General features: G+C 45.1%; 1 protein-coding gene across 2 annotated transcripts in view; it reads left to right on the top strand.

The window, feature by feature from the left end:
* The window catches only part of LOC144935571 (E3 ubiquitin-protein ligase NEDD4-like), a 99,533-nt gene that overhangs the window by 22,969 nt on the left and 51,260 nt on the right, over nt 1–25,304 (top strand). For both annotated transcript variants that reach the window (XM_078862369.1, XM_078862370.1), the window contains exons 3-5: nt 9,630–9,711; nt 11,497–11,535; nt 22,406–22,459. In XM_078862369.1, coding sequence (XP_078718495.1) covers nt 9,630–9,711; nt 11,497–11,535; nt 22,406–22,459 — 175 coding nt within the window. The remainder of the gene's footprint in view (nt 1–9,629; nt 9,712–11,496; nt 11,536–22,405; nt 22,460–25,304) is intronic.

Below are 25,304 nucleotides of genomic sequence, written 5' to 3' on the forward strand. Positions count from 1 at the left end.
TCGGTCTACACCAATTGTCTCTATTGCATTGACAAGCTTTGGCACTGCCGCTATGGTTTCCTTGAGAGCAACAGCTGGAACTCGTGTAAAACTATCAGCAATGAATGGCCCTTCTTTGTGTCTGCAGAAGGAAGTCGAATTGCTTCTCGGCAAAGTCCCACGTTCAACTTGGTTGGAGACTGAAACAGGCTAATGCCTGTGCCATGGAATGAACCTTTAGCCATATTGCTTGAAGGGTTGTGATCCAGGTTGTCCAAGGCACCAAAAGTGAAGAGACCATGACGTAGATGAGAAGGGCACACAACACATTCTTTCTCGGTTGGAGACAGACTGCAGTTGCCAACTGATTCTCAAGCTGCAAGATTTTGTAAACCATTGGGTGACCTTTGGGAAACTACTATTCTACATCCGTCATCTTGTTGTGCAAATGGCGTTGTCCAGTGGTGTTGAAAAGCATTAAATCTCCACCTGAAGAACTTAGCCCTGCTCCTTGGAGCGTTCTTTCACAATGCAGTCACTCCAATTTCAGTGTGTCGCTTTTCTCAAAGTGGTTTCTTTAACTCAAGTTGTGGAATGACCTCTCAATTGAGATCGGAGAAGCTGGTAGTTTATTCACACCTTAAAAAGGCTGCCGAAGAGACATTTCTTTGGTCTAACATGATTAACCTGGTGGAGTGATCTGACCCACACCTTGGCATCAGTCATTGATGGTCGATTTGTGCATGGAACTCGCTTTTGCGCTCGTAGTGGGCGGTTCATAATCCGCGTTCGTGGGTTTCTAGTCTGCGTTTTGTGGTCTCGTGGTCTGGGTTCATTGGTTTGTGAAATCAGGTGTGTGGGTTCCTGGTCCAGTTTTAATGGGTTCATAGCCTAGGCTTGTGGGTTCATAGTCCGAGTATCGGGATTCTCAGTCCGGTTTCTGCGTATAGGGTGATTGTGGTGCAGCGAGCTGGTCGACGTTTTGTTCGTGGTAGTGTGGCATAAACACCGTCTGATAAGAAGGTGTTGCTGTTTTTAAATTTAGGTTAAATATGCACTTAATAATCTGTTTTGTGGAAGTTGAACTTTGTATGCTTTTTACTATGCGTATGTCCAATTTCAGATTATTCATTTATATTGTCCGACTCTTTTTTCGACATTCCTATACATTTGTTCTCCAATGCATCCATTTCAAATTAACCGAGCTGGGGGGTTCAACTTGCCTACGGAATTTTGAGTTTGGATATCCTTCTTAAGTATTGTTACTCTGCATATGTACCTTCTGTTGCAGTGCCATTCCTTTTACATCATACCATGGACTGCTTAATCGCTACTTGTAATTCACAGTCCACACATATTTTTGCATATGAATACATGTTTCAGCAAGATGTTTATTGTGTGGTTTCGAGGTGAAACATGATTTATGTTGCACCAACTAGGCATTCAATTTCTCAGCTTGTATGATTGAGGATAAAGACAAAACCCCAAATATGAGCAGTCACTGTGGTAGTCTTAAGTTTAAACTCCCCCCCCCCCCCCCCCAAAATGTTTGGCATGGAGCCTGTGTGTTTCACATCTGCGTTTACAAGTTTATGAAAGCCACCAGAGACCATTTCTACACAGCTGGAGTGTTTTCAACCTTCAGTGCATTGCACTGCGGCCCTTTTAAAAAGTGCATTAATGAACCAGATAATGGAGGCCTGCAATCCAAAGAGATTCCATTATATTACTGCAGTGACATTATATGACTTTTTATACATGAATTACTGAGTGAACAGTCTTGAGGCAACCGCCCCTGCTTTGTACCATTTTTAACATCGTGTAAAGTGAAAACATCAACACTTTGCTGTAATTTGTATGTCAACGGCAATGTTGTTGTGGAGCATGCAAGAGCTTGGAACTGAAATATATGACATCTAGATTGACAATAGGAAATGGGAAGTCACTCTTGAAATGTTGAATTGTCAGCGAGGGGAGGGGTGACTGGGGGGAGGGATGACACATGCATCTTCTTAGGTTTTTTCGGTAAAGTCACGTAGAAAGTAAAATATGATTTTTGTTTTTATTTTATTTTACTTTCTACGTGACTTTACCGAAAAAACCTAAGAAGATGATTCCTTGCAGTCACGAAAGCTTCAAATCTAGAATTAATGACACATGCAGTCTTGGTGGCGAGTGCCATTTGGTCGATGCTGTGTAAGGAAGCTAATGTACAGGTACGAGGCCTCGTTAATGAAGCTCGGTGCGCGTGGCGGATGACCTAATAATTCCATGACACCCTTCACTCCGGTCCCGGGACACGGTCGCCTTACACGAGTCTACGTTCTCGACGCACCGCTCGAGTCACTGGTCCAGCCACCCATGACAACGTGTGCGTGGCATGGATATGCCACGTGTGGCCTCTTAGTTTCCGTGGAGATCATCTCTACGCCGATTGTATTCGTGAAATCAACACACGTATACTATGACACATTTAACCTGCAACGGTGATGTATGATATATATATGTGTCTTTGGTGCAGATGGGCTCGAGAGGTGACCTGATGTGAATAAAGTGTCTATGCTGTTTATACAGCTCAAGACTTCCTGTCGCCACCGAGCACGAGTGCTCGAGTACAAGTTGGGTGTTTGCTTCCCCATCGTGGTCGGACGCACACCTCGTGGTGTTATTTCACGGTCTCCGTTAAGTTAATGGGAATTTACTTTTAACTCGGCTGGCTTTCGAGCTCAAGATGGGTGATGAGATTTATGGGCAGCAGCAGCAGATTACGCTGTTCAATAATTAATCAACATAATTCAATACCTAACTTGTTTTTTCAAGCTGAAATTATTGCGCGAGAGCAGACCAGTCGTGACTGTCGGTGAATGCGTGTTTTATTTATAATTTTGGTTTGCAGTTACAAGTTTCATGTCGCGGGTTTCAGTTTTGTAATTGAAACCATCAAAAGCGTCGATTCAAACTAAATCCTGAGTAATGCTGTACCTGCACTTAAAAAAATACAATAATTGTCCCTTCTATATTGCAAGCCCATTGAATGTAACATGTTTGAGACGTACGTTTTAGGCATCATAGTCTTGTTAACTATGCTTAAGTCGAGTGCTCTTTAGTTCAGTTTTTTTTTTTATGTTTTACTCTGGAGAGAAAATAACATATTTTGTTCCAGGTGGTTGTTTAAGAAGCGGCTAACATTTTACTATTAGTATTTTGGAATTTTCTATGAACTATAAAACTATTTTTATGTTATCAGGTAAGACGCACTGAGCTATGTATCTTTTTTCAGATGCGACCTGACCACAAATCATAGCTCAACGAAGTGGCTTATCACGCAATAAGAGAAAATACACAAACACCACGCAATAAGAGTGCCCGAGTCAGGAATCTAACCCAGCAGCTTCTTGCTACGGGGCACATGCAAGTGTCACGACTGCGCCGCCGTCGCCGCCCCTGAGTTTGTACATCTGCAGCGATGGTGGTGTGCGCGTCCTAGCCGGGGGCGCAGCGTGAGGCAGGGACGCACGTGGTGGTGGTGGAGGCGTTGAAGCGAAGGGACGTTCAGGAGCCGTGCTTTGCTGGGCGGGGCTGCACCCGGGCTACGCTCATTGTCATCGCACGCGGGGTCCCCAGTCTGCCTTGAAACACATGGCCTCTTACCTTTCTGATGGATATTTGATATGCGTATGAATTAATGAATTACTCCATAATGGAAACATAATTTTATTGGAATGTTTTATATGAATAAAAAAAGCCTATAAAATGAACATACTGAAAATTCTAGTTACGCAAATAAATACAAAATCTTAATGGATACTCGTCCATGAACACTGTATAATACGAAACACAAAATAGTTTGCACTGAACTAGGATCCATATTTTCTTGCCTATAAATATTCGGCAGTTAACCAGCATTGGCTCAAGCAAGCATGCCTGCTAATGAGAGGATGAATGTCGAAAACCAGTCCATGGTTCGCTTGTGTTAAACCAATGTTGGTGGGACGGATATGTTAAGGAAGCATACTGTCTGCCTATTGTATTCGTGCTACAATCCTCTGGCTTAGTCGTCGGTTGTCAATATTCGATAAGGAATGACCTAATGTGCCGCTGACATCTTCGTGCAGCATATCCCAGCCCACCCACGTGACCTGTTCAGCTTGTTCAGTTGCTGATACCGTGCTGTTTACATTGGACATGCGTGAAGATAATGAACACGGACGTACTGAGTATGGGTAGTTGTAGGTGGGTAATATAAAAAGTAGAGAACATTTCCGCAATGAGGGACTGAGAGCTGGGCAGCATTGAGGGGGGTACGGATTGGTGTTTGCCATATCCACAGGGTGCATGTTGCTTGTTGATTAAGCTGGGTGTTTCATGCCAAGGGGAGGAGAGTGTGTTGATTGCGCTTGAGGTATGCTGGCCGATGTTAAGTATACTGGCCAGAGTGGGTTGTGCTGAAGGGTGTTATCACAGGGGGCTCGTGTGTTCATTGGCTGGGGTTTGTTTTTACCACAGTGAGGTGTGCTGACAGGTCTATGTGACATGCTGGCCAGGGTGTGATATACAGGATTGGTAGCAAATATACCCTGAAAGATTGTGTGTGCCAGGTGTTGAGTGGTACACGGTCATGGGTGAAGTGTACTGGCGAGTGTTGGGTGCTGGCAGCCATGGGATGTGTTAGGTTGGGTGAGATATGTTTTATGATGTTGGAAGTCAGTCCAACAACAGAATCCTGGCTGTAGACACAAGGATTGCTGGCAGATGTGTGGTGTGTGATGTTGTTTTCCAACTAGAGCTTGAGTTTCTCTTGTATAAGTTTTACTATATATACATACACACGACTAATTATTTGGTTATTTTGCTGCATTGGCAGTGGTGCAAATGCACAAATAACGAAAAACTCAACACCTTCGTCATATCTGGGACCTTAAAAGTAAAAATGTATAATAGGTGTCTCCTATTATATTTTTAAAGAGTATACTGCATATTTTGTTAATTTTATATTCATATTCCTTTCCTTGCTACAGTGGTATTGATGAGCGTGTTGCGTTTTTATGGCTTCGTGGAGGCAGGACATCTAGTACCATGATTGGCCCTCTTTGATCATGGTAAACCTAAGCCACTGTTGTTGTGTGTGGCTAGAGCTTGTTATGAGTGTAGCTCAAGGTGCTCAATGTAAACAAAGACAAAGATTCTCTTTATAGCCTTACATGCTGTTGGGGTGAGTTGTTGGAGAGCACCTATGCAAGCCAAGAGCGACATAAGAGAAGGGGTGGTGTAGCCAGCACAACGCCCGGCCGCCTTTTTCTACCAAATGCCGATGTTTGCACACCGCATCAGGTAACTCGTTTGAGGCTGAGTTGACTCGGAGAAAATCCATCATCGGTTTGGATAAATATCGCTGGTTTTGGCCATCAGTTGGAATCGAACTCGGGTCACCGGTTCATAGTGCAGTGCACTGACCACTACACTACTACTTGAGTACTGCTCTACCGCTTGCTGTGAACACGCACACACATGCACTCGGGTTGACCAAATGGTGTTGAAAATTTTATATATTTTTTATGCCCAAACGTACGCCAATCTTTGTTTCATTCCATTGCACATTCTTTGGTGGTGACCCAGTACCCATCTGTCTTTCTCCAGTGTCTTGACGTCACTGTTCGTTATTGGATTGTAATATAACATCCACTCGTTTCCTACCAATGGACGCCTCGGGATACTCAATTTCCCCTTCCCAAAAAGGCAACGTAAAAATTGTGCTTCATCACTCACGGGGCTGTGGCTGATGACAGTTCCCATCTCCCCGTTGCTACGCATTGACCCTTGTCCTGTTCTTGATTAAATATCTACCCCGTGTCGACTGCAAATCATTTAATTTTCAGCGGTAATTTTTGTAAGGAATGGATCTTTCATTGAGGGGACTCCCTTTTTGGTCCTGGCTCTAGCAGAATTGTCCCTTTTTTTAAATTGTCCCCTTTTCTCTCCGCCTGATGACGACCACTTGTGTTGCGATTGAAACATCGTTTTTTTGTTTTTTATTTTGTTGTTTTCGAGCTACGTGACTTTACTGAAAGAACCAAAGAATGTGTCCCATTCTTACTTTTGACCCATCTGAAATTTCTATGAATAGTTTTTCTCAAATCATGCATGACGAGGTGAAATATATTTTGGCACTACAGCAGCATGTGAAAGTCTGGCTTCAGAAACTACTGATGCTCGTATCTACGCTAGTCACAGCAGTCCAAATGTAGCCGATTTTATTTCAAATAAATGGCGACGTTACCTCTTAGTCTCAAAGTATCTCGTGTGGCAAATCTTTGAGAGTAGTTTTCAAAGAAGCAGGCAAGAGGATGTTCCGGCAAGGGAATGGAGCGGTAAAACTTTGCTCGTGTATCCACGTGGTGGATAGTTAGCGCCAACCCCCTAAACATATGCCAGCGTCACCAGGTGTCGGTCCTGGTGTCCATGTACGTGTAGCTGCAGGCTGCTTGGACCACCCTGGATGTGTGTGGAGAGAGTAGGCTGTGCCCTGGTGGGTGAAGTGGGAGGCAATTTGCTCGGTGGTTTCCAGGTGTGATGATTGACACTGAGACCTTCCGTGTAACAAGCCGCAGTAACGGTAACAAAGGCTTGGCTTGCAAAGCAAATACGAAACCTTGCTTTGCACCAACTTGCAAATGCCCACGTTTCCAAAAAATGTGCTTCAAAATGAGACCATCAAAACGTTGCAAGAATTACTTGTAGCAACGCATCGGTCGGGACTGCTTGCAGCTGTGTGGGGCAGGTAATTTCTGCAACATCCTTTAGCTCGCGAGGGGACATTTATCGAGAAAAACATGGAACCGAAGTATTGTCCCCCCCCCCGCCGTTTTTCATTGAACCTTATGCCATTTTGGAACCACAAAAAAATGTCATAATTTTCAGTGCATTTAAGGTTATGGTTTATAAAAAAAATTGGTTTCATGCATTGTGTGGGACTGCGATTGAACCATTCAAAACAACGTGATTTTGTCCACAGAAGGGTAAATGCTTGTGGCCCAGGGGGCTGACATGCAGATCTTTATCAGAAGTGTGCTCAGTCAAGTGATGGCCACTTTAGTGGGAGTCGAGGGGTCGAAACATATTATTTTCCCTCTTTTCAAAGTTTACTCACCTGTTCACATTTTCCTGCGTGGTCAGAACCCCTCGTGGTGGAGAATGTTAACTTTGCGAGCTCTCAATACGTGCTTATAACTCTAATACCCATTTGCTTTTGATACCACACATTTCCTTGAACTAATTCTAACTGCTCTGTATACCAATCCATTTGTTAAACACGGCATGTATCTAGCAATATCATCTCTTGTAGCCATACCCGTTCTTGTATTGTCAATCCGGTCAACCACATTTACATACAAGACAAAGACAAAGATCCCCCATATAGCCTTAACAGACTGTTGGGGCAAGTGCTGTTAGCGAGCACCTATGAAAGCCAGCACAGTACTCGGGAGTGGGTGGCCAACACCACGCCCGACCGCCTTTGTCTCCCCAGTTGCGATGTTTACACACCACACCAAGTATTCATTTGAGGCTGAGTCTGCCTAGGGGAGGCCCACGACCGGTACAGATAATCGTCACTGGTATTGGCTGTGAGCGGAAATCGAACTCGGGTCGCCGGGTTCGTAGCGCAGCGCACAAACTGCTGCACTACCACTCCCCAACATTTACATCCGCGCACACACACACACACTTTGGTCTTTCTTCCCAGTGATATTCCCACCCCTTCTATCGGCCTCGCGTCACGAGATGATCACTTGAGAATCTTGCCGACCCAGTGCAAGAACGGCCACTCCAAGAGGCTGGTGCTGACCCTCTGCAAAACCAATCCAGAGGCCTTTTTAATTTCACGCCACAGGGGACGGCATCCCCTCTTGCACTCTTCTACAATTTGGTGTTTTCGCGTGACAATGAAAGCGATACTTTTAATTGCCAGAGCTGGAACATGGGCAAATGTAATTTTGTTTTATATATATATGATCTGTGACTGTTTATCTGTATCACAAACTGGATGAGATCTCCGTGATGGCATTGATACGATTTTTCGACTCTTTTTGGTCTCTATTCTGAATAAAATAAATTGATCCTTGGTGCTGTTAGAGTTAACTTGTGTTATTTGTATACAATGCGGTCATACGTAATGCCGTGTAATTGGTATCTCGATTGGGATCGTTGCTCTGTCATTGACAACGATAAGATCACATTTCATGTGCCCTGGCGTAATGTGATAAGCGTTTGCAGTAGGTTTAAATTAAGAAATGTGGTTCTACCTGGCGTTGGCCTGTTTATATTTGTTGTTTGTCTTGTGTTAGATGTCATTCGGCTTAATTTACTTCTCGTGTGAATAAATGTTTACCTGCCAGAATGTAAAAGTTACGTGAAGGCATTTTAGTAGATTACATATCGGGGGATATAAATTGGATTTTCATGATCAACAAATGAGTGTGTGTGTGTCACCTCATGCCGAGCTTGCCTTCTTCATAGGCGCTCACTAACAGCACTTGCCCTGAAAGTCTGTTAAGGCTATACGGGGGATCTTTGTCTTTGTGTCACCACTCCAGTGGCTTCATAAAAGTTAAAGAACATTTCTTTCACATTGCAATTTAATTGTTTTCATTCTTTAGAAATGTGAAAATCACTAACCTGACTCAACAGTTAGCAACAGCAACTCATTGCCACATGGACACAATTATATACAGAGAATGCACTTTTAAATGTTTACCATTTTACTAAGTAGTTGAAACATCTCAATGTTTTTAAACGGTTGGCATATCTTTATTTGGCTAAACCGCATAAACTCAAAAGTATCTTAAACAACTTGGCAACAGCTGACATCGCAAACTGTGAGTCGTGCATTCTCACAGCAATGTTCTGCCCAGAGGTGATTTGAAGCAATTGATCACGTGTCGCCTATTTCTACTTGTTCGCTGCATCCTCACGGAATAACCTTTACTGGAATAAACATATGGAACATATCAATTGTTTTGCCTGGTCGTATGGAAGATTATTTTTCGTAAGAACATGTAATTTTTTCTTGCATCCTATTAATATTTCCCACAAAAATGCCCCGGAGGTTGGAGTGACATTCTCCGGCATATCTTCTACAACAGTGTGCGAAAAGTGTTTGCAGCCTCGGCAAACCGAAAGCAAGGAATTATATACACAAGAGATCGTTGTTTAACGAGCTAAGAGCCCAATAAAATACACATCACTCTTTGCCAAGAGGGACCTTGCAAAAGTTTAATGAAATCACAGATACTCTTAAAAGGTGCTAAATGTTAAAAGCAAATAGCAAACAATAACAAACCATACCAATTTCTCTTTGACCCACGTTTATGCTTAGCACCATACGAGTAAGTACACATTTAGTCTAGCCAACTTTCACTGGCGATTTTTGAATGTTTAAAAAGCTGTAAAACTAATGCAGAGGTCGTGCGGTGAGGAATGTGTGCATATTGAACTTCTTTCACACCGTACGTAGCCAACCGTGCTCATGAGAATAGGAGCGGTGTGAGGATGGTGGTTTGTGTGTCGCGCGTGTGCCTTGCCCCCCCCCCTCTCCTCCGTGTGGTCTTCTCTAAGCGTGCTTTCCGCCCTCCTCCCGCTTGTCGCTCCTCCAGTGACCCCTACGTGAAGGTGGCGCTGTACGTTGCCGAAGAGAACCGGGAGCTGGCGCTCGTGCAAACCAAAACCATCAAGAAGGTGGCTACATTTTGACTTAAAACTTTCATGACTGCAGGAATGATTTAAGTAAAGTCACGTGACTTTACCGAACGAACCAAAGAATAAGAAGGTGGCTGTTTACTTATTTCGAAGTTACTCTCGATTTTTTGAGTTTTACAAGTACCCAATTACGTGTCATTGTAAATTGTAAATCTGGCTTTAAGTATATTTTTGCGTCTTGAGTTTGTCTCGTGTGAATGCATGAAAAGTGTTTGCGTTTCCATCAGGTCCTATGACGATGTTTGCTTCATGTGGCTTTGCTGGACAGTGTTTTTTGCGGTAGAGCACGATTACATTGTGTGTGTCTCCGTGTCTCTACATGGAATCGTTAGTGCATGTGCGTGACAGTCTGTTGACTTTCGCTTCACCGTCACCGCTTGCGTGAATATACAGTTGTGATTTGAGAGTACTGAGACTCCTCCGCCAGTCAACTTTACGGCAGGAGCACATCTGTGAGCTCTTAACAATAAGTTGACCGAAGCTGTGATACACAGCCAGTGGTCTTAAAAGCGAAGGCTTTTCCTTCGCCAGCGTTTTTGGCAAAGCAGATAAAGAAGGCAAGCTGTGCGAGACCTTCACGAATCTCGGCGCACACAAGCCACGGGAAGCGTCATTGCTCTAGGAGGTCAGGAAGTAGGGATGCAGAGGCTGTGGATGTTGCCCATGCAGGAAAGGGAAAGTTACATAATTGTGAACCTTAATAAGTTGCAGCAGGAGGCAGAGAGAAATATTTCAAAAAAGAAAAACTGACCAATAAAGTCACAAATTGGTCACACGTGCCGCTTTTTTTGGTCCAGTCTTTACGTAATCGCCCTGAAGCCTACGCAACGGCCATAATTGTGTGAGTAATCTCTACAGTTGGGGGATTAACACTTTTTTATACAAAACGTGAGTCGTGTGCAGTTTAATAAACTCTTTCGCTACTGAACACCTTTTACATAAGTGACAGGAACATGTCGCACAGTAACCCCCAGCAGTATTGTACAAAGTTTAGAGGAGTAACTGGAGTTTTGTAAGGATTGCGTAATGTTATGTTGGAGACATTTTAATAAAACAAGTCCCAAATATGTGCCCGTGTTACTTCTTCCAGTAGAGGCTTTATCCTAAGCACACGATGATAATCGGATTCTACTCCATTCACGGTATTTAAATGTACAAGAGCTTAAGCGTGAAGAAATACTTTTCTGTTATTTCCAACAAACACATTTGGTAAAAAGTATTCACATTGTCTACATTTTTATCTCATTCATGGCTCCTGATAAATATTTTCGTTCACGTGTTTTATTTTATTGCTATCATCCTGCGACTACTACTGCTGATGTAATAAAAAAAATTGATAGATTTATGAAAACAACAAACCTCTCCCATCGCAAATGTCTCTCTGCGGGGCATTTCACAGCGTGGCTAACGTGCCGAGTATGTGCTGCGGGTAATTTCACGTTTAAAAGTCTGGACCATGGCATGAATTGGGGGGTAAAACACTAAACATGAAAATACTAATATCCGCTAAACAGATTTTAAAAAATTAGGAATATGCACTTGGAGACCTGGCACAGCCATCTCTCGGCGAAGCCAGACTGTGGATGGTCAAAACGCCCCGTGTTTATCTTGTTGATTTGTTTTCGGTGTGACAACCGGTTTGCAAGTGACATCGCCAACTGACTTTCTCCGCGCCAGCTTGGGGTGTGGCGTGGCAGGGTTGGTCTGGCTTGATCCAGCGTTCATGGCGGTGGCGGTGTGTGTCTGTGTGGTGTTGTTTTTCAGTCCTTGAATCCAAAATGGAATGAGGAGTTCTACTTCAGGGTGAGTGCCCTCCCTTCTCTTGCCGGCTATCCTTACTCTGCAGGCCTGCACGCCCCTGCCCCCCCTCCGTCCGTGTCTCTAAGAGTAGTTTTCCACTGCTGCGGCTGTCCTCTGTGCAATGGTGCTCATTAAGCGGAGCAGTCATTTGTATCGGCCATCAAGTGGTGAGACTGATGACCAACACGTGTTTGTCATTAGTTTTCGCGCTGGAAGTTAACAATAGTGATGATGGATACTGTTTGAACATTAACTCTGTAATCCATATACATTTTTTGGGTTTGGCCAAGTGGTATATTTACGCCAAAATTCTTATTTACAACTGAGTCGCAGACGTTATCTTGGGAGCAACACTATTCACACAACAGCACGAACACAACACAACCTACGCTCGGGTCTCGAATGCCCATCTAGCCACGCTACAGCAGAACTAGACACGGTTCGCTATCCTGGTCCGGACCACAAGCTAGGTCCCGGACCGCGTGGCTAGAGGCTTCTCCCCGACGTGGATCTTCGAACACCAGCACGTGAAGAACCCCGAGCTCCACACGGAGCTCTCGTTATATGCCCCCGGGCTGGGGCTGGCTCCGCCCTCAGCCCCCCCCACTTTCCAGGCTTCTCGAGCTCCTTCTCGAATGTTCCCGAGAGCCCCTCGGAACCAAGCGACCGCCCCTCGGCCCCCGTCCACCGGTGGCCCCCCTCTAGTATCGTAGTATCGTCCGGTCACGTGACAACAGGTCAGCCAGAGTGTCATGCCCCAGAGTCACCCCCGCAACCCGGGCTGCCCGCAGTGACAACATTGCCGGCCGTGACTTCGCAAGTCCCGGCACCACACAGTGACAGGTAACAGTCACTACACTTGCACATTCTAGTGTATTGAACAAATTCAAGTGAGCTGCTTCGTCTTATCTTTGTAAAAGACACAATCTTGTCGTGTGGTGAATAACATGAATTTCGGCACAATTCTACCACGTGGCCTCACCCAGAAATAAATATGGTTAATTTGCATTGGCTACGAAAATCACCCGGAACACCCTCAACCTCTGTAGATGTCGGGAGGCTAAATCAGAGTTGAGGCTGAATAGTGCTGAAATGTGTGACCGCCATGTACAGAGACCGGGTGTCACAGTCCCGTGGTGCTCGGTGGAGGGCATCCGAGGGCGTCAAGAGAGCAACGCAGCAAATCCTTTGTTTTACCGGACAATGCTCCCACGTCAATGCTCCCCACCTTTACCAACGCACACTGACCAGCGTGGTGAAGTATGGTGAACCCCCATGAGCCCCCACACGGTGTGGGGAAATCCTCGTCCAGCAGTGGATTGACAAGCGGGTTGTGTGTGTGTGTGTGCACGTTAACAAAATGGTCTAAGGAGTCTTACACAGCATCTTTGTAACAGATTTATAAACAGTCTTTCTGCAGTTGCTGCTGTGAGTGGTGATGCACACACACCACCTGACCATAGCACAGGATCCTGCAAGGTTGAAAAAAAAAAATACCAATAAAGAGATTAAAAAAACATTTTATTTTGAGGAGCCTCTTCAAAGAAACTGATAACAGGAATTAAACCAGTCCGACAAATTTTCTGCAGGTGGAATAGCAAATGTGCATACTTTTTGGGTTTTTTCGGTAAAGTCATGTAGGTAAAAAATAAATGAAACGAATAAATTAAATCACGACGTTTCGGGCGCAACACAAGCGTCCTTCTTCAGGTGGGGACAACGTAGCGAAAGCACAGCCGCTTAAGTGTGTCTCAGAGACGGCTGTGACGAGGGGCACATGTGCAAGAGAATCGGTGCACGTGGTTCCTCGACTGCCCGCGTGTGCCACCCTGAATTGCAGGGACAAACGCTCCCTTGCACCCCATGCCACTTCTGCATGGCCCGTCGGACTGCAATTCCTGTGTCCCTGACATTGCAATCATTGCACGTGGGGTTGCGCACACACACGTACGTACGCTCCTTTTGCGTGAAGATGGCAATCGCCACACCAATGCATCGAGCCACTGCACTACATTTAAGAGTCCAAAAACCGTCCTACGCTTTTAAAAAGAAAGAAAACAAACCGGTTTGGCGAGGGCCTTCTTGCCAAATAAATAAATGTTTCAAACAAAATCAAACCGCCTCTTTGACCTGGTCTCTCTGACCTGATTTGGGAAACTATTTTGATTTATTTACACACTTTATTATTTTGGTTGTGAAACAACAAATTAGTTTCGTGCAAAGAGTGATAACGGATGTGCGTTTAATATCGGATCTTACAATTTCACACACTGGGTTTGAAACTCTGCTGGTGTATTATGACAGATAACAAGTGGCAGTCCTGTGCACAGCGTGTAAGCCCTGGGATCCTGGGGGCTGTACATGCCGCAGAGTTAATTTAAATTGTACGTTTTATTTTAAACATCTATTTGTCTAAGGACACTGCTTTGTCTCACGCGCCCACCCAGCTCGCGCACCCACCGGCTCGCGCGCCCATCGACTCACTCGCCCACCGGCTCACAGCTTGAATACTCTTACGCTTGGGCAAATCGGAACACGTTCATATTATTTTTATTCCCTCTTGGTATGAATCCAAGATCTCGGAAACGGTTGGATCATTTTCGTGAGTAAATAAAGTGTTATTTAAAGTACGCCCTCCTCTCATCTTAAGAACTCTCCATGACAACAATAAATATTGTTGGTATTTCGTAGCATGCGAGTCCTTTAAAGTGTGTTAAATTTTGCACATTGCACTAAAAAAAAACCATTTCGCCACACTTACATTGTTGCCAGAAATGTTTTTTTTGGGGCATTTATATTTTTGTCGAGTAATCAACGTGAGCTTTGGCGGCTCGGGGGAGGTTGTTATTCTTGGTGCATTCCTCCATAAGTTGAGCTGCGATGCACTCGCTGCACATCAGAAAGCTCAGCTGGGCACTGAACGTGCAAGTGCATGTTCTGTCCATCTGGGCTGCTTTGTACTCTTACCCATGTTGTTTGAGAAAGGGTTTTATAACTAAAGATGTTTATTCACCATTGGTTTTGGATAAAATCGTATTGACACATCTACACGTTTTAAAAGAGCGTGGGTTGCGATCCAAGGGCTATGTGCCTCTGACTGGGTCATATAGTGCTTGGTATTTAAATGAAACCTATGTTGAACGATTAAATGTTCGCTTGTGGTTTTATCTGAATTGCTTTATAAATCCTCAATTTTGTTCCACTCAGCGTTATGTAACAAATAGCACCTTGAAGAAATGCTAAAAGCCTCCATACATGCATGTACAGCGACACACACATCGTGCGTGTGGGGTTCTTGATTGGAGGCTGCTGGAACAAAACATCATGAACAGGCATCCTCTTTCCACAGTGGCAGGACGAATATATAGGATGATTGTGACCTGTCTTTGTGGAGTTTGAGTTGCCAAACTCCAGGTACTGTCAGTGTAGGCACCAAATTCATTATGTTTCTAAAAGTTCACATACCCTGGTTGCAGGACCAAGGCTTTTCAATGCTTAGCAGCCTCATATCAAAACATGTTTACGCGAATATTTTAATAAAAAGGCTTATTCTTTCGTGCGGGAACAGTGGTATGCAAATAAGCCTACAAATGTTTACTCAAGCGGCACAACAAATTAGTGCAAACAAAACCAACCCAAAAGTCTCTCACGCCGAATTTGAGCGATTTAATGAACAAGAAAAATCTTTGTTATACCGTATCAAGTTTTGCACAAGTGGCATGAAGGCACATACAAATAAAGAAGGCTTCCTTTTCACACAGTCCTCGGGACCACCGAGCAATAAACAGGCGTGTGGTAGTGGTGCTGGTGCTCCTCAATTCCGAGCCCTGAGCAAGTAGTGGGAATTCCACATTCCTCTCGCTGTGGCCATTCTCTGCCGCGGTCTTCCCACTCTTGGCCCTTATCCAAAATGTTCAATCTGTGAACCACGTCGGAAGGATGCGTTGCATCAACCCCCAGCGGGGATTTGAGGTCGTGGTCTCTTCCTCTCACCTCGTCGACAGCTCCAGCGAGACGCCGGTGGCGAGTTGCAGGTTTCCGTACGCGGACTCGCGCGTTGCAGACAAGAGCCGCAGTGTCTCAGGAGATTTACTGCACTTGTAGTCCGTATTCATTTTCCTCGTGTGACAGTTCATTTATATTCAGATGTACAGTGACACGGCATTCATTGCCCACATGTTTTAGTACGTTGGTTAAAATGGAATTTAACCTGATATGGGGGACTGGAATTTGAACACTGCTGGTTGGAGTTATGTTCAGGGCCAAAAAGGGTTGACAGGTTATGATTTACCTGCTTCTAAGGAATGTCCTCGGCAAACCATAGCACAAACTACTTTAACCGAATTCAGTCTTGTTGTCCGAGGTTATTAGTTTATTATTATGCTTGTTTACCCAGAGAAGCCTCACCGAGTTTCTGATTCAAGCAGGTCCGTCCAAGTATACAGCGTAGAAGCGACGTGTACTCCCAATTTAAGTAACATTTTCAGGTGATTTTTAGTTTTGGAGTATTCTTTGAGAGCAAAAAGAATGCGGCTGATTTTGGCCAGAGGGAACGAGAGAACCCAAAGGAAACCCATGCAGAACAGGGGGAGACCATACGAAACTCCACACACAGAGGTGCCCGAGTCAGGAGTCGAACCCAGGCCCTTCTTCCCACGAGGCACACGTGTTACCACTGCGCCACCCTGCCAACGACGGTGCCGGTGTCCACTGCTCTCTGCAGTTATCTCTTTGGGCCTTGGAATCTGCATTGTGATTTTGCAATCGGATGGGAAGCAAAACTTGCTGAGATTAGAAAACTTGATCGTGTTGTTGCATCAGAAAGTTCATACTGCAAGTTTTGCACAAACTGTTCTTTATCTTCAAGACATCAGCATTCTTGTACGAGAGTTATTATGCAAAAAATGTTGTTTTTGCGTCAGGGGCCAGACCGCTTGCGGAAATGTTTCCCAAAATCGTAGCAGTGCTGTAAAATTCTGCCTTTATTTGTTAAGTATGTGAAATACATGTTCATAGCCATTCCACTGCCCCATTAAGTCCAAGTGACACACCCAGAGTGACCATATAGCGGCACTTCGCCTCCATTTCGAAATTTCGCCTGCATTGTCTATAACTTGAAAAAGCCACGAGAATTATATTGTCATGCGCGAGAGGGCTGCCTATGCGTATGACAGCCACCGTTGAAGTCCCATAAAGTGGTTATATTTTAACATACCATGGAGGGATGATGGGCCGAGTTGAATAACGACTTCGATTTCAAACCAAAATCATCAAATTGCGAGCCGAGCACTCGAACATTCACCGGCTAGGTGGATTCAATATACATGCACTGTATAAAATATTAAAGATAATTTTCCAGTTTTTACCCCACGCCATGTCGGTTATGGGGGTTGCGTAACCATACTTCACCACGCTGGTTGGGGCCGGGGTGGAGCACAGGTACCCAGAACCCGTTCAGATCTCACTTTCCGTGGCTGGGAATCGAACCGACGTCTCTGGGTTTAGAGTGCAGTGTGCTAACCACTGCACCACTGCTCCTCGTGCTCTATATACAATGTAAATTATCTTTGATGCGAAAAATGCCTTTCACTGAAGGGAACAAACAGTTGCTTGCACTGCAGGCTTTCAAAATTGCAAAGGCAATTCAATATTGAGATGTGAATGCTTCTTGTCCTCATGCACAGCATCGGCCGGTCTCTTCAGAGAATAGCAACAACTCAACACGTCCGTCAACAACACTGTGGCCTTAAACGGAAAACTATATATATAATGAGTGACGTTTTGGGCAAGGGTCCTTCTTCATAGCAGGTACAAAGTGGGTAACGAGGTTCACCTCGGTGTTATTGACAAACGTGTTGAGGTTGTTTTTTGTATGTATGTTGAACTTCTTTCACACGGTACGTAGCCAACCGTGCTAATCAAGGGTGCAGGGGAAGGACAACAAACTTAACGCACAAAGCGGTTTTAAAGAAATGAGTTTTCAATCTTAATTTAAAAGTGCATAGCTGCAGTGGCGTCCTAATATTTGTGTTGTTTTTATTATTTGTGCAATTGCACGACTGTATATACGTATGCTGAACTTTCGCACCATACGTTTACCAACCACGCGAATCGGTATCTCCAAATAATGTGTTCAATCTTGACAATGGGATGTCCATAATTCACACGCCCCTCCTATGGCCACTTGGCATTTCACCTTAATGGGTCTTCCAAACCGTTGAGAGATGTATGTCGTGGTTTATGTTTCTAAATGTGTGATTCGTTTTGTTTTCTGTGCCGCAGCGTTAATGCTTGTGTTGTGGCCCTGGGTAGGGCTGCTTTCCTGTGTGTGCGCATACTTTGCGTCCGTGAACATTCGTTCGTCAGCAAAATTCGGCAACGCTGTCGAATTCCGCGACACTGATTCACTCGGCGGGGAAGCGTTCAACTGTGGTGTGCGATTTTAAGCTTTTACTTCCTGCTTATTATAGACTTGTGCGTGCTTTACATGTATCCACAGTGATTTGTGAACTAGCGTTTTGCTTAATTACGGTAATTGTTCCACTAGTAATCGTTTGAATGATTTCCCGACGACTAATTGTGTTTCTATAGACTGTATTCTCCCAATTACAACGAGACACACTTGGTTCCCCTGTATTTTAAAGCCTAGTTGGGGGTTGCACCTTATAATTTAGTGGTTGGCCGTATGTGTGTAGTTAACACGTGTTTAACATAAGTACGCTCTATATTAAAGCAACCGATTTGTTTAGCTTTATTGACACCGGGCACAATGTTCGGGGTGCCACATTGCTTGCCAGACCATCGTTATAATATTGGAGAGTATGGTAATTAAAAATACAAGTGTGAATTGTCCACTTTATTATTTTTCTCTGTGTGGTTATAGGCTTTTTTTAATCAGGCCAAGCTGTTCTGGGGTAGAGCTCTTGACTCTATGTGAAGGTTGTGAGTTGAACTCCCAGTCAAGGGTCAACTCTGCCCATCATCCCAACAGGGTCGATAAAGTGAGTGCCACTTTGTAGGAAGTTGACAATGATCATCCAGAACTTAAAATTGCCCCTTCCTCACCTCCACCATAGGAAAATGGAATTTTCAACATTTTTATCTCTGCCAATGGCAATAAGGAATGTCCAACAAGCGTGGAAACACGTCTATATTAATAAAAATGAAGTTGAATTAAAATACCAAGCGTTTGCATTTGTTCAGAACGGTTATCGCCTCAATTGGTGTTTGTTTCCGCTTTTGAACACGAAAAGTAAGAATTGCGTTTGAGCTGAACAAACACTGGATTGGCACCACAGATGTTTGATGTTGGGTGCTTGAGAGTTGTAATCGTCTCAGATTGCCTCCGTGTGGTGGACACGAATGACCACGAGGTGGCGCCAGCACACCTCGGGTTTCACCAGGGCCCACTGCATGGACCGTCGCAGCTGAGAGGCTGTCGATTGCAAGTTTGTGCGTGGAGCCTGCGGGATCCCAAGCACGGGGTGCTGCCACTGGGTGTCGTGGGTGTGCGGACACCCCCAGCGCCTTCCGACGTGGCTCCGAGACACCCACTGAATGATGTTATAGCCCATGGTCAACGTTAAGCACGTTAAATAGTAGACTTTGCCACTTGTACGTGTAATGTGACGACCGTAATTTAATTAAAGCATTTCCAAACCGGGGGTGATTGTGCCTCCTGTAATCTAATCGTTAACCACCGGATGTGATTCACTTGTAACAGGACACCCTCCAAAGAGTGGCACGGTCCTTGATCCTGAGTGTAGCATTGAGAAGAGTTGAGTAAGAGGAAGCCAGAGTGACTCATAGCGTGGGCAGACGGTGCCCGCAGTGACGCGCAAGTCGAGGGGCAGGTCAAATGCACGTGGTGAAGTGACCAGGGCTCCAAAGCGGCGTCCTTCACACGGAGCCACGTGTGACGTGTTTGTCATTGTGCCGGGACCGATGTGAAGAAAGTGGCAGTCCTGGGAGAAATGTATAAAAAAAGATATAGAGAGGTATAAATAAATACAGAGGTGGTCGTGCTGCTGTCCTTGAATGACTTGGTTATTATTTATTCTGCTCTGCTGGAGTTGAGAGTTTGGATGCACCGTAGAGTGCTCCACCGGATGCTTCCTCCACCGGGGACTATCCCCTAACGGCCGACGGCTGCCATTCTTCGGCAGCATTTGGCCCAAAACTGAGAGAGTGCTGCCTCGAGACCGAGCTCACTATGGTCTGGACACAGTCCGTGTCCAGGCGTTCCCTCTGCACCTAATCGCCACCCCCCCCCCCCCCCCTCGATTGAATTTCAAAACGGTGTGTGCATGAACCGGTAACCGTGCACGGCCACCGAATAACAGGGGAAGGACATTCGCATTGGGTTGCTGTGAGAGCACTTGTCACCAGCGCGGTGGCCTGAGTGTAGAATCTTGTCTGGGGCTGCGCGTATGCCCAGAGGGGCACTTAAAGCATTCTTGTCGCCCGTATTAAAACAAACTTCCAGCCAAGGGGACACCGTGTGCCCTCTGTAGGTTGGCTGGTGTGTTCCCTGCAAGGCCCTGTCCACATATTTACGATGCTTTATTTAAATGTAATCGTTATCGGAGATTACTTCCTGGAACTGCGCTAATTTATACACGGAGCAGGTGTGTACGTGTGACTGGGTGGAGCACTCCTCTCGCTTGAAATGTCTTTAGTTGAATCCTGGCCTTGGCTTGGTTTGGCTATTTTTATTAGTTTGATCAAATGAGCACTGTACCTCAACATTCCTTTCGTGACTCCGCTGCTGCATGAGGTCTCCCCCATGGTGTGTGGTTGTTTTACATTTTTTATTTACATTATTTTTTATTTAGTCATGCTGGTCGGTGGGGAGCATAAATGTGGGAGAATAGTCCAGTATGATAATTTAAAGAATCGCTGCCCTCAACGTAGCCATCCTTAACACCTATTTTGTGCATAGTGGTCACCTGGATCATTTTATAATAAATCGTAAAGCATCATTTTATGGAGGAAAAAAAATGTAATGTGGAATTTTTACCAAAACCCGCAACTGGAGATGAACCCAGTCGAAAGCTGGAGTGAGCAACGACTTTTTCTTCCCAGGAGCTTTGAGCCATTTGTAAAAAAATAACAAGCACATTTCTGATGACCGCAATCAAGATGAGTGACAATTGGCTGTGTCAATTTTCGTAAGGAGAGCGCGGCACTTTTACAGCGCCCAAGACGCCAAGGGCCATCGGGTTTGGAAGCCCTCCATCGGCTTCATTATGGCAGCGAGCAGAGCGAGCCGAGCTCGCTCGTTGTGCCGCGTCGCGGATGGGTGTTGACGCGCCGCGAGTGGCCGTGGCAGGTGCCGCCCCTCCCCCTTCTCCGTGCTCCCAACATTCACTCACTCGCCACAGCTCCCCCAGATTGTGGACGGCGCTGGGGGGGACGGCACGCCGGCCGCTCCCGGTGCCGTCGAGAATTGGCTCTTTGACGTCAGCCAGCGGCGTCGCGCCGCTCCCGTGTCCGCGGATCAAACGCGCCCGTCGGCTGCCGCGCTGCTCGTGCCCTCCTCCCCCAACCCTCGCCCGCCGCACCGGTGGCTGCTTGGGCTCGGCCAATATTGTCGGCGTTATCCCGGAAAGATTTGCCGGCGCTTATCAAAGCTACGAGTTCCGCTCCCGCTAAATTTGCGTTGAAAGGGAACGCGGGGGGCAGGTGGCGAGGGGCTCGTGTCAAGGACACCGCCACCCTCTTGCTGCCTCGTCTTCCCTCATGTCCACGATTGTGAAATCCACCCTTGCACATGACAGCAATTCTTACGGCCCCTCGGCAAACCAAAAGCGCGCAGCTGAATAACACAGTTTTCCCCGTCAATTATGAGTCAACAGTTCTCCCCGCTGAGCCAGTGGTAGAAATTCTTAATTTCCATGGCACGTTTCATTTTTCCTATGAAAGAGTGGCTCTTGACTTCTCAGTGGTCCGCATCCAGCTTGGGTAGATGATTGGCTGAGTGGACCCTCACCCAGGAATTTAACTTGTAACCTTCCATTGCCACTACCAGGGCTCTTTAATTTGCATGATTAAACCTGCTGACCTGGCTCTTGCATTCAGGAGGAACACATTTATTGTGAGCAAACATTGAGATGCAGCATATGTAGAACTTTTTGCTGAACCTCCAATGTTTGTTGCTATCAGGTACTTGTGGATTACACTAATCTATAATATCACATTACCATGTCACATTGGTTTAAGAGGCATCTGTTGCTGACGACTTGGCAAAGTTGCAACCGGGTCAGCATATCCATTGTTTAAACAAATGCAACCACTGCACATTATGTCGTGTATTATTTTTATTCTGTGCCTTCAGTAAGTAAAAAATGTATTTACCTCATATATTGGTAGCTTAAATATACGCTCCAAGCTTGGGGTGTTTCATTCTTCGCCTGAGGATGGCTGCTTGCGTTGTGGCCGAAACGTCGTGAGAATTGTTTTATTATGTTTTATTTTTATTATTTTATTACTTCCCTTCTACGTGACTTTACCGAAAGAACCAAGAAGATGAATCCCTGCAGTCACGAAAGCTTTAAATCGAAAAATATTGGTATGTATTTCAAAGTATGCTGCGGGTCTCTACGATGGGTCTCTGCGACGGGTTGTCATGACGGGTCTCTACGATGGTGTCTATGATTATGATAGGTCGTTACGACGGGTCATTAGTGAGGGTTGGGCCACGCGGAGCGGGAGATGTGTGTGCAGGTAGAGAAGTGGCGAGGCACGGTGGCTTGGGAGATGTGGAGCAGTGGCAAGAGGAGAAGTCTCCTGCGCCCCACCGCGTGGCTGCCTTGTTGTTGTTGTTGTTCCATGCAGTGAATAATGAGGCCATTGTTGTTTCTCTGTTTTGCAGGTAAACCCACAACAACACAGGCTGCTGTTTGAAGTTTTTGACGAGAACCGGCTGGTGAGACGGATACCCTTTTATACAATGACTATTGTCGAAACGCACACTTAAACAGCATTATCTTTTTCGTACTACTCAGGACTCAATAAAAATAAAGCCAAATTGCAACTTGATTTTTCACAAAATAATCCTTTCGTTTCGGGGTTGTTCTGACCACATCATGAAATGGGCGACAGTACCCTCGTGTAATCTCAGGCAGTCAACAGCAGTACATTACCGCTCCAGACAAGGATGCACATCCATCCAGCTGTAACCCCTGCTTCCTGGATATCTCACGTCATTGCAGAAAATTGCCATTTGTACTATCATCAAAAAGGCATGTGTGTTCATTACAGATAGACTCACCACCATATTATTTTTCACTGCTCAGTACAGAATCGTTTAAATCTTCACGATTTGGAGATTATCAGTTTCCCGTAACATTGTAAGAATATTCTAGTTTTTGTGGTTTGCTGCAATTCCAGTCAAGATAAAAATGTATTGTCTTCTTCAGCTGTGCTCCACTCAACATGAGCCTGCCATGTAGTGTTACAACCTGGAACGGTTATAACGCAGATAGCGTCAGTCGCTCAATGAACAAATGTTTTAATCTCATGAACAACCAAAATGGTGAAGTGCTATCAATTACTACAGAAAACGTTTTTCACAGCGCTAATTTATTGGGTAATACCTCGGATTTGGAATGTTCATTTAATGTTAATGTTATTTGCTCATTCATAAATATTTTGTTTGCAAACAGAAATGAAAAAGATTAATAATAAACACAATGTAATGATCCTTTGTGAAAATTATTCTGGCCCTTATATATCACGATATATATCGTAGTATCTCAATTGCGTGGTAATCATAATCATGAACTTGCCTACATTTAAGAGCATTGTGAAGGGATATAAAGACACCATTGCAGGGGGCCATAGATGTTGTGAGATTATACCCGTTACATAAAAATAATTAGTTTGCTCCTCTCTGAATGAGACTGCGATGATTTTCGATGGTCGATGACTCCGTGAGGAGTTTATCTTGACGTGTTCGCAGGCCCAGCACAGACGAGCCTGACTCGTCGGATGCGACTGTCTTTTTAAAAGTATAATTTGGCAATTTTGGCAAATTTTCAGGTGAACAAAGCATGTGACCTTTCACTAATTTAGTTTCATCTTGTGTTAAAATATCCCGTGTGTCCCCTGCATTGTAAACAGCGGTGAACGGCAAGCAAGGATAATTTGTGTCTATATATACACACACACACAAAATAAGAGGTTTTTTTTAATAAAAAGTCAAAGTGAATTATTCTCAAACAGTAATTGGGTGGTGCTCATCCCTGCCAGTGGTTTAAGCTACTGGTGCAGATTCCACATTGCTAAGGCAGGGAACTCCACTGTCTTTGGGCAGATGTGATGCTCATTTCTGATCTTATGATATTGAAGGCATGGTGTGAGCTAGGTTGACCCTTGACTAATAAGTAAATAAATAATTGTAGAATCCGCTCGTGACCTTACAGTCAATTGAATACCACATTGCCATCAAGGCAAATACAACTTCAAAATGTTGCATTAATTAATTGGCTGGCACAGATTTGTCTTTTGTTGCTACCCCCAACCCAAAGAGAGAGTGCCCTGTGCTGTTGCGGAGTGACAAGTCGAAGTGTCTCCCCGCTAGAACAAACAACGGGGGTGTTGCTCACCTCAGTTGGGGACCTTGCATGTACGTACGTTCAACTTCTTTCGCACCGTACGTAGCCAACCGTGCTAATAGTGCCGCAAATTCTACATTTCAACGACGGGTGCCTCTCTCTCACTCCATAGCACAACCGGTGACCCAGTGAGAGGATGGCCTGAGTCGCCTTGCGTGTGGTAATTTGAACGTGTGACCCGCTGCTATTGCTAGTCAAAGCTGTCCTACTGCGGTGCCACCCGCCACGTATTCTTGTAATTGACAGCAACAAAATACTTTCTTTTTTGACCTTCTAGAAAGTTATTTTTAATGCTCATCGAGCCACGCTAAGGCACGTCAACGCAGTGCGCAACTCTGCAACAGGCCGTGCAGTGAACTGCGGCCTGGCTCCATATCGCTGTGCTGCACTCTCGTATCGCCGCTTGCCTCTGGTCTGGTGATACCGACTGGCCTTGCCGAGATTGCTATGTTTAACGCGACCTATGGCAGCTGCTTGCTATATCATGTAAAGGAACGCAGCATGTGCTGATCAATAGGTTTTAGTTTAAAGGAGGGGACAGCCCTTGCCAGTGACTCATCAAACCAGCAATGCTGGAGCGGTCAGATGTTGCCGTAGCACGAGTGAAACTGGAGCCTTGCGTGCGTTATTTATGTCCCATTTTAGCATGGCGTGCTCTGTCCGCTCCGGCCAAACCTAGAAGCCAATGAAATGAAAAAGAGGCAACATTAACTCGCTTAATTTAGCCCAGTCGTTCTCAAATCATGTTACTTTGGAATGTAATGATGAAGGCGTCTTCTTTCAGTATGTTGGGGCTCCTCGCGATGTGGTGTTGGCCGACCGACTGCTCCTCCCGCCCCTCGTAGACGAGCAATGAATGCTGCACCCATTTCTCTGCTCAGAAGTCCACCACATGCTCGCACCTTTCACTTTTGTGATTTTTATTTATTTAATGTCACAATGCGAATGATCCGCAGGGTTAGTGTTGGGTATTTTTGCCAGAAGCCCTGTAAAGTCCAATTTATTGTGCCACGTGTTGGCGTTGTGACAGTGCATGCGTGTGTTGTGCTAACTCTGTGCATGCTCGTAAGGCAGTCTGCACCGGCTTCCAATTGTGTGCATTTCTTGTATGGGGAAAAACACTCTTGGAAGCACATTGACAGACTTTCAACCTTT

Source organism: Lampetra fluviatilis, chromosome 13, assembly GCF_964198595.1.
Source record: "Lampetra fluviatilis chromosome 13, kcLamFluv1.1, whole genome shotgun sequence".
NCBI lineage: Eukaryota > Metazoa > Chordata > Hyperoartia > Petromyzontiformes > Petromyzontidae > Lampetra > Lampetra fluviatilis.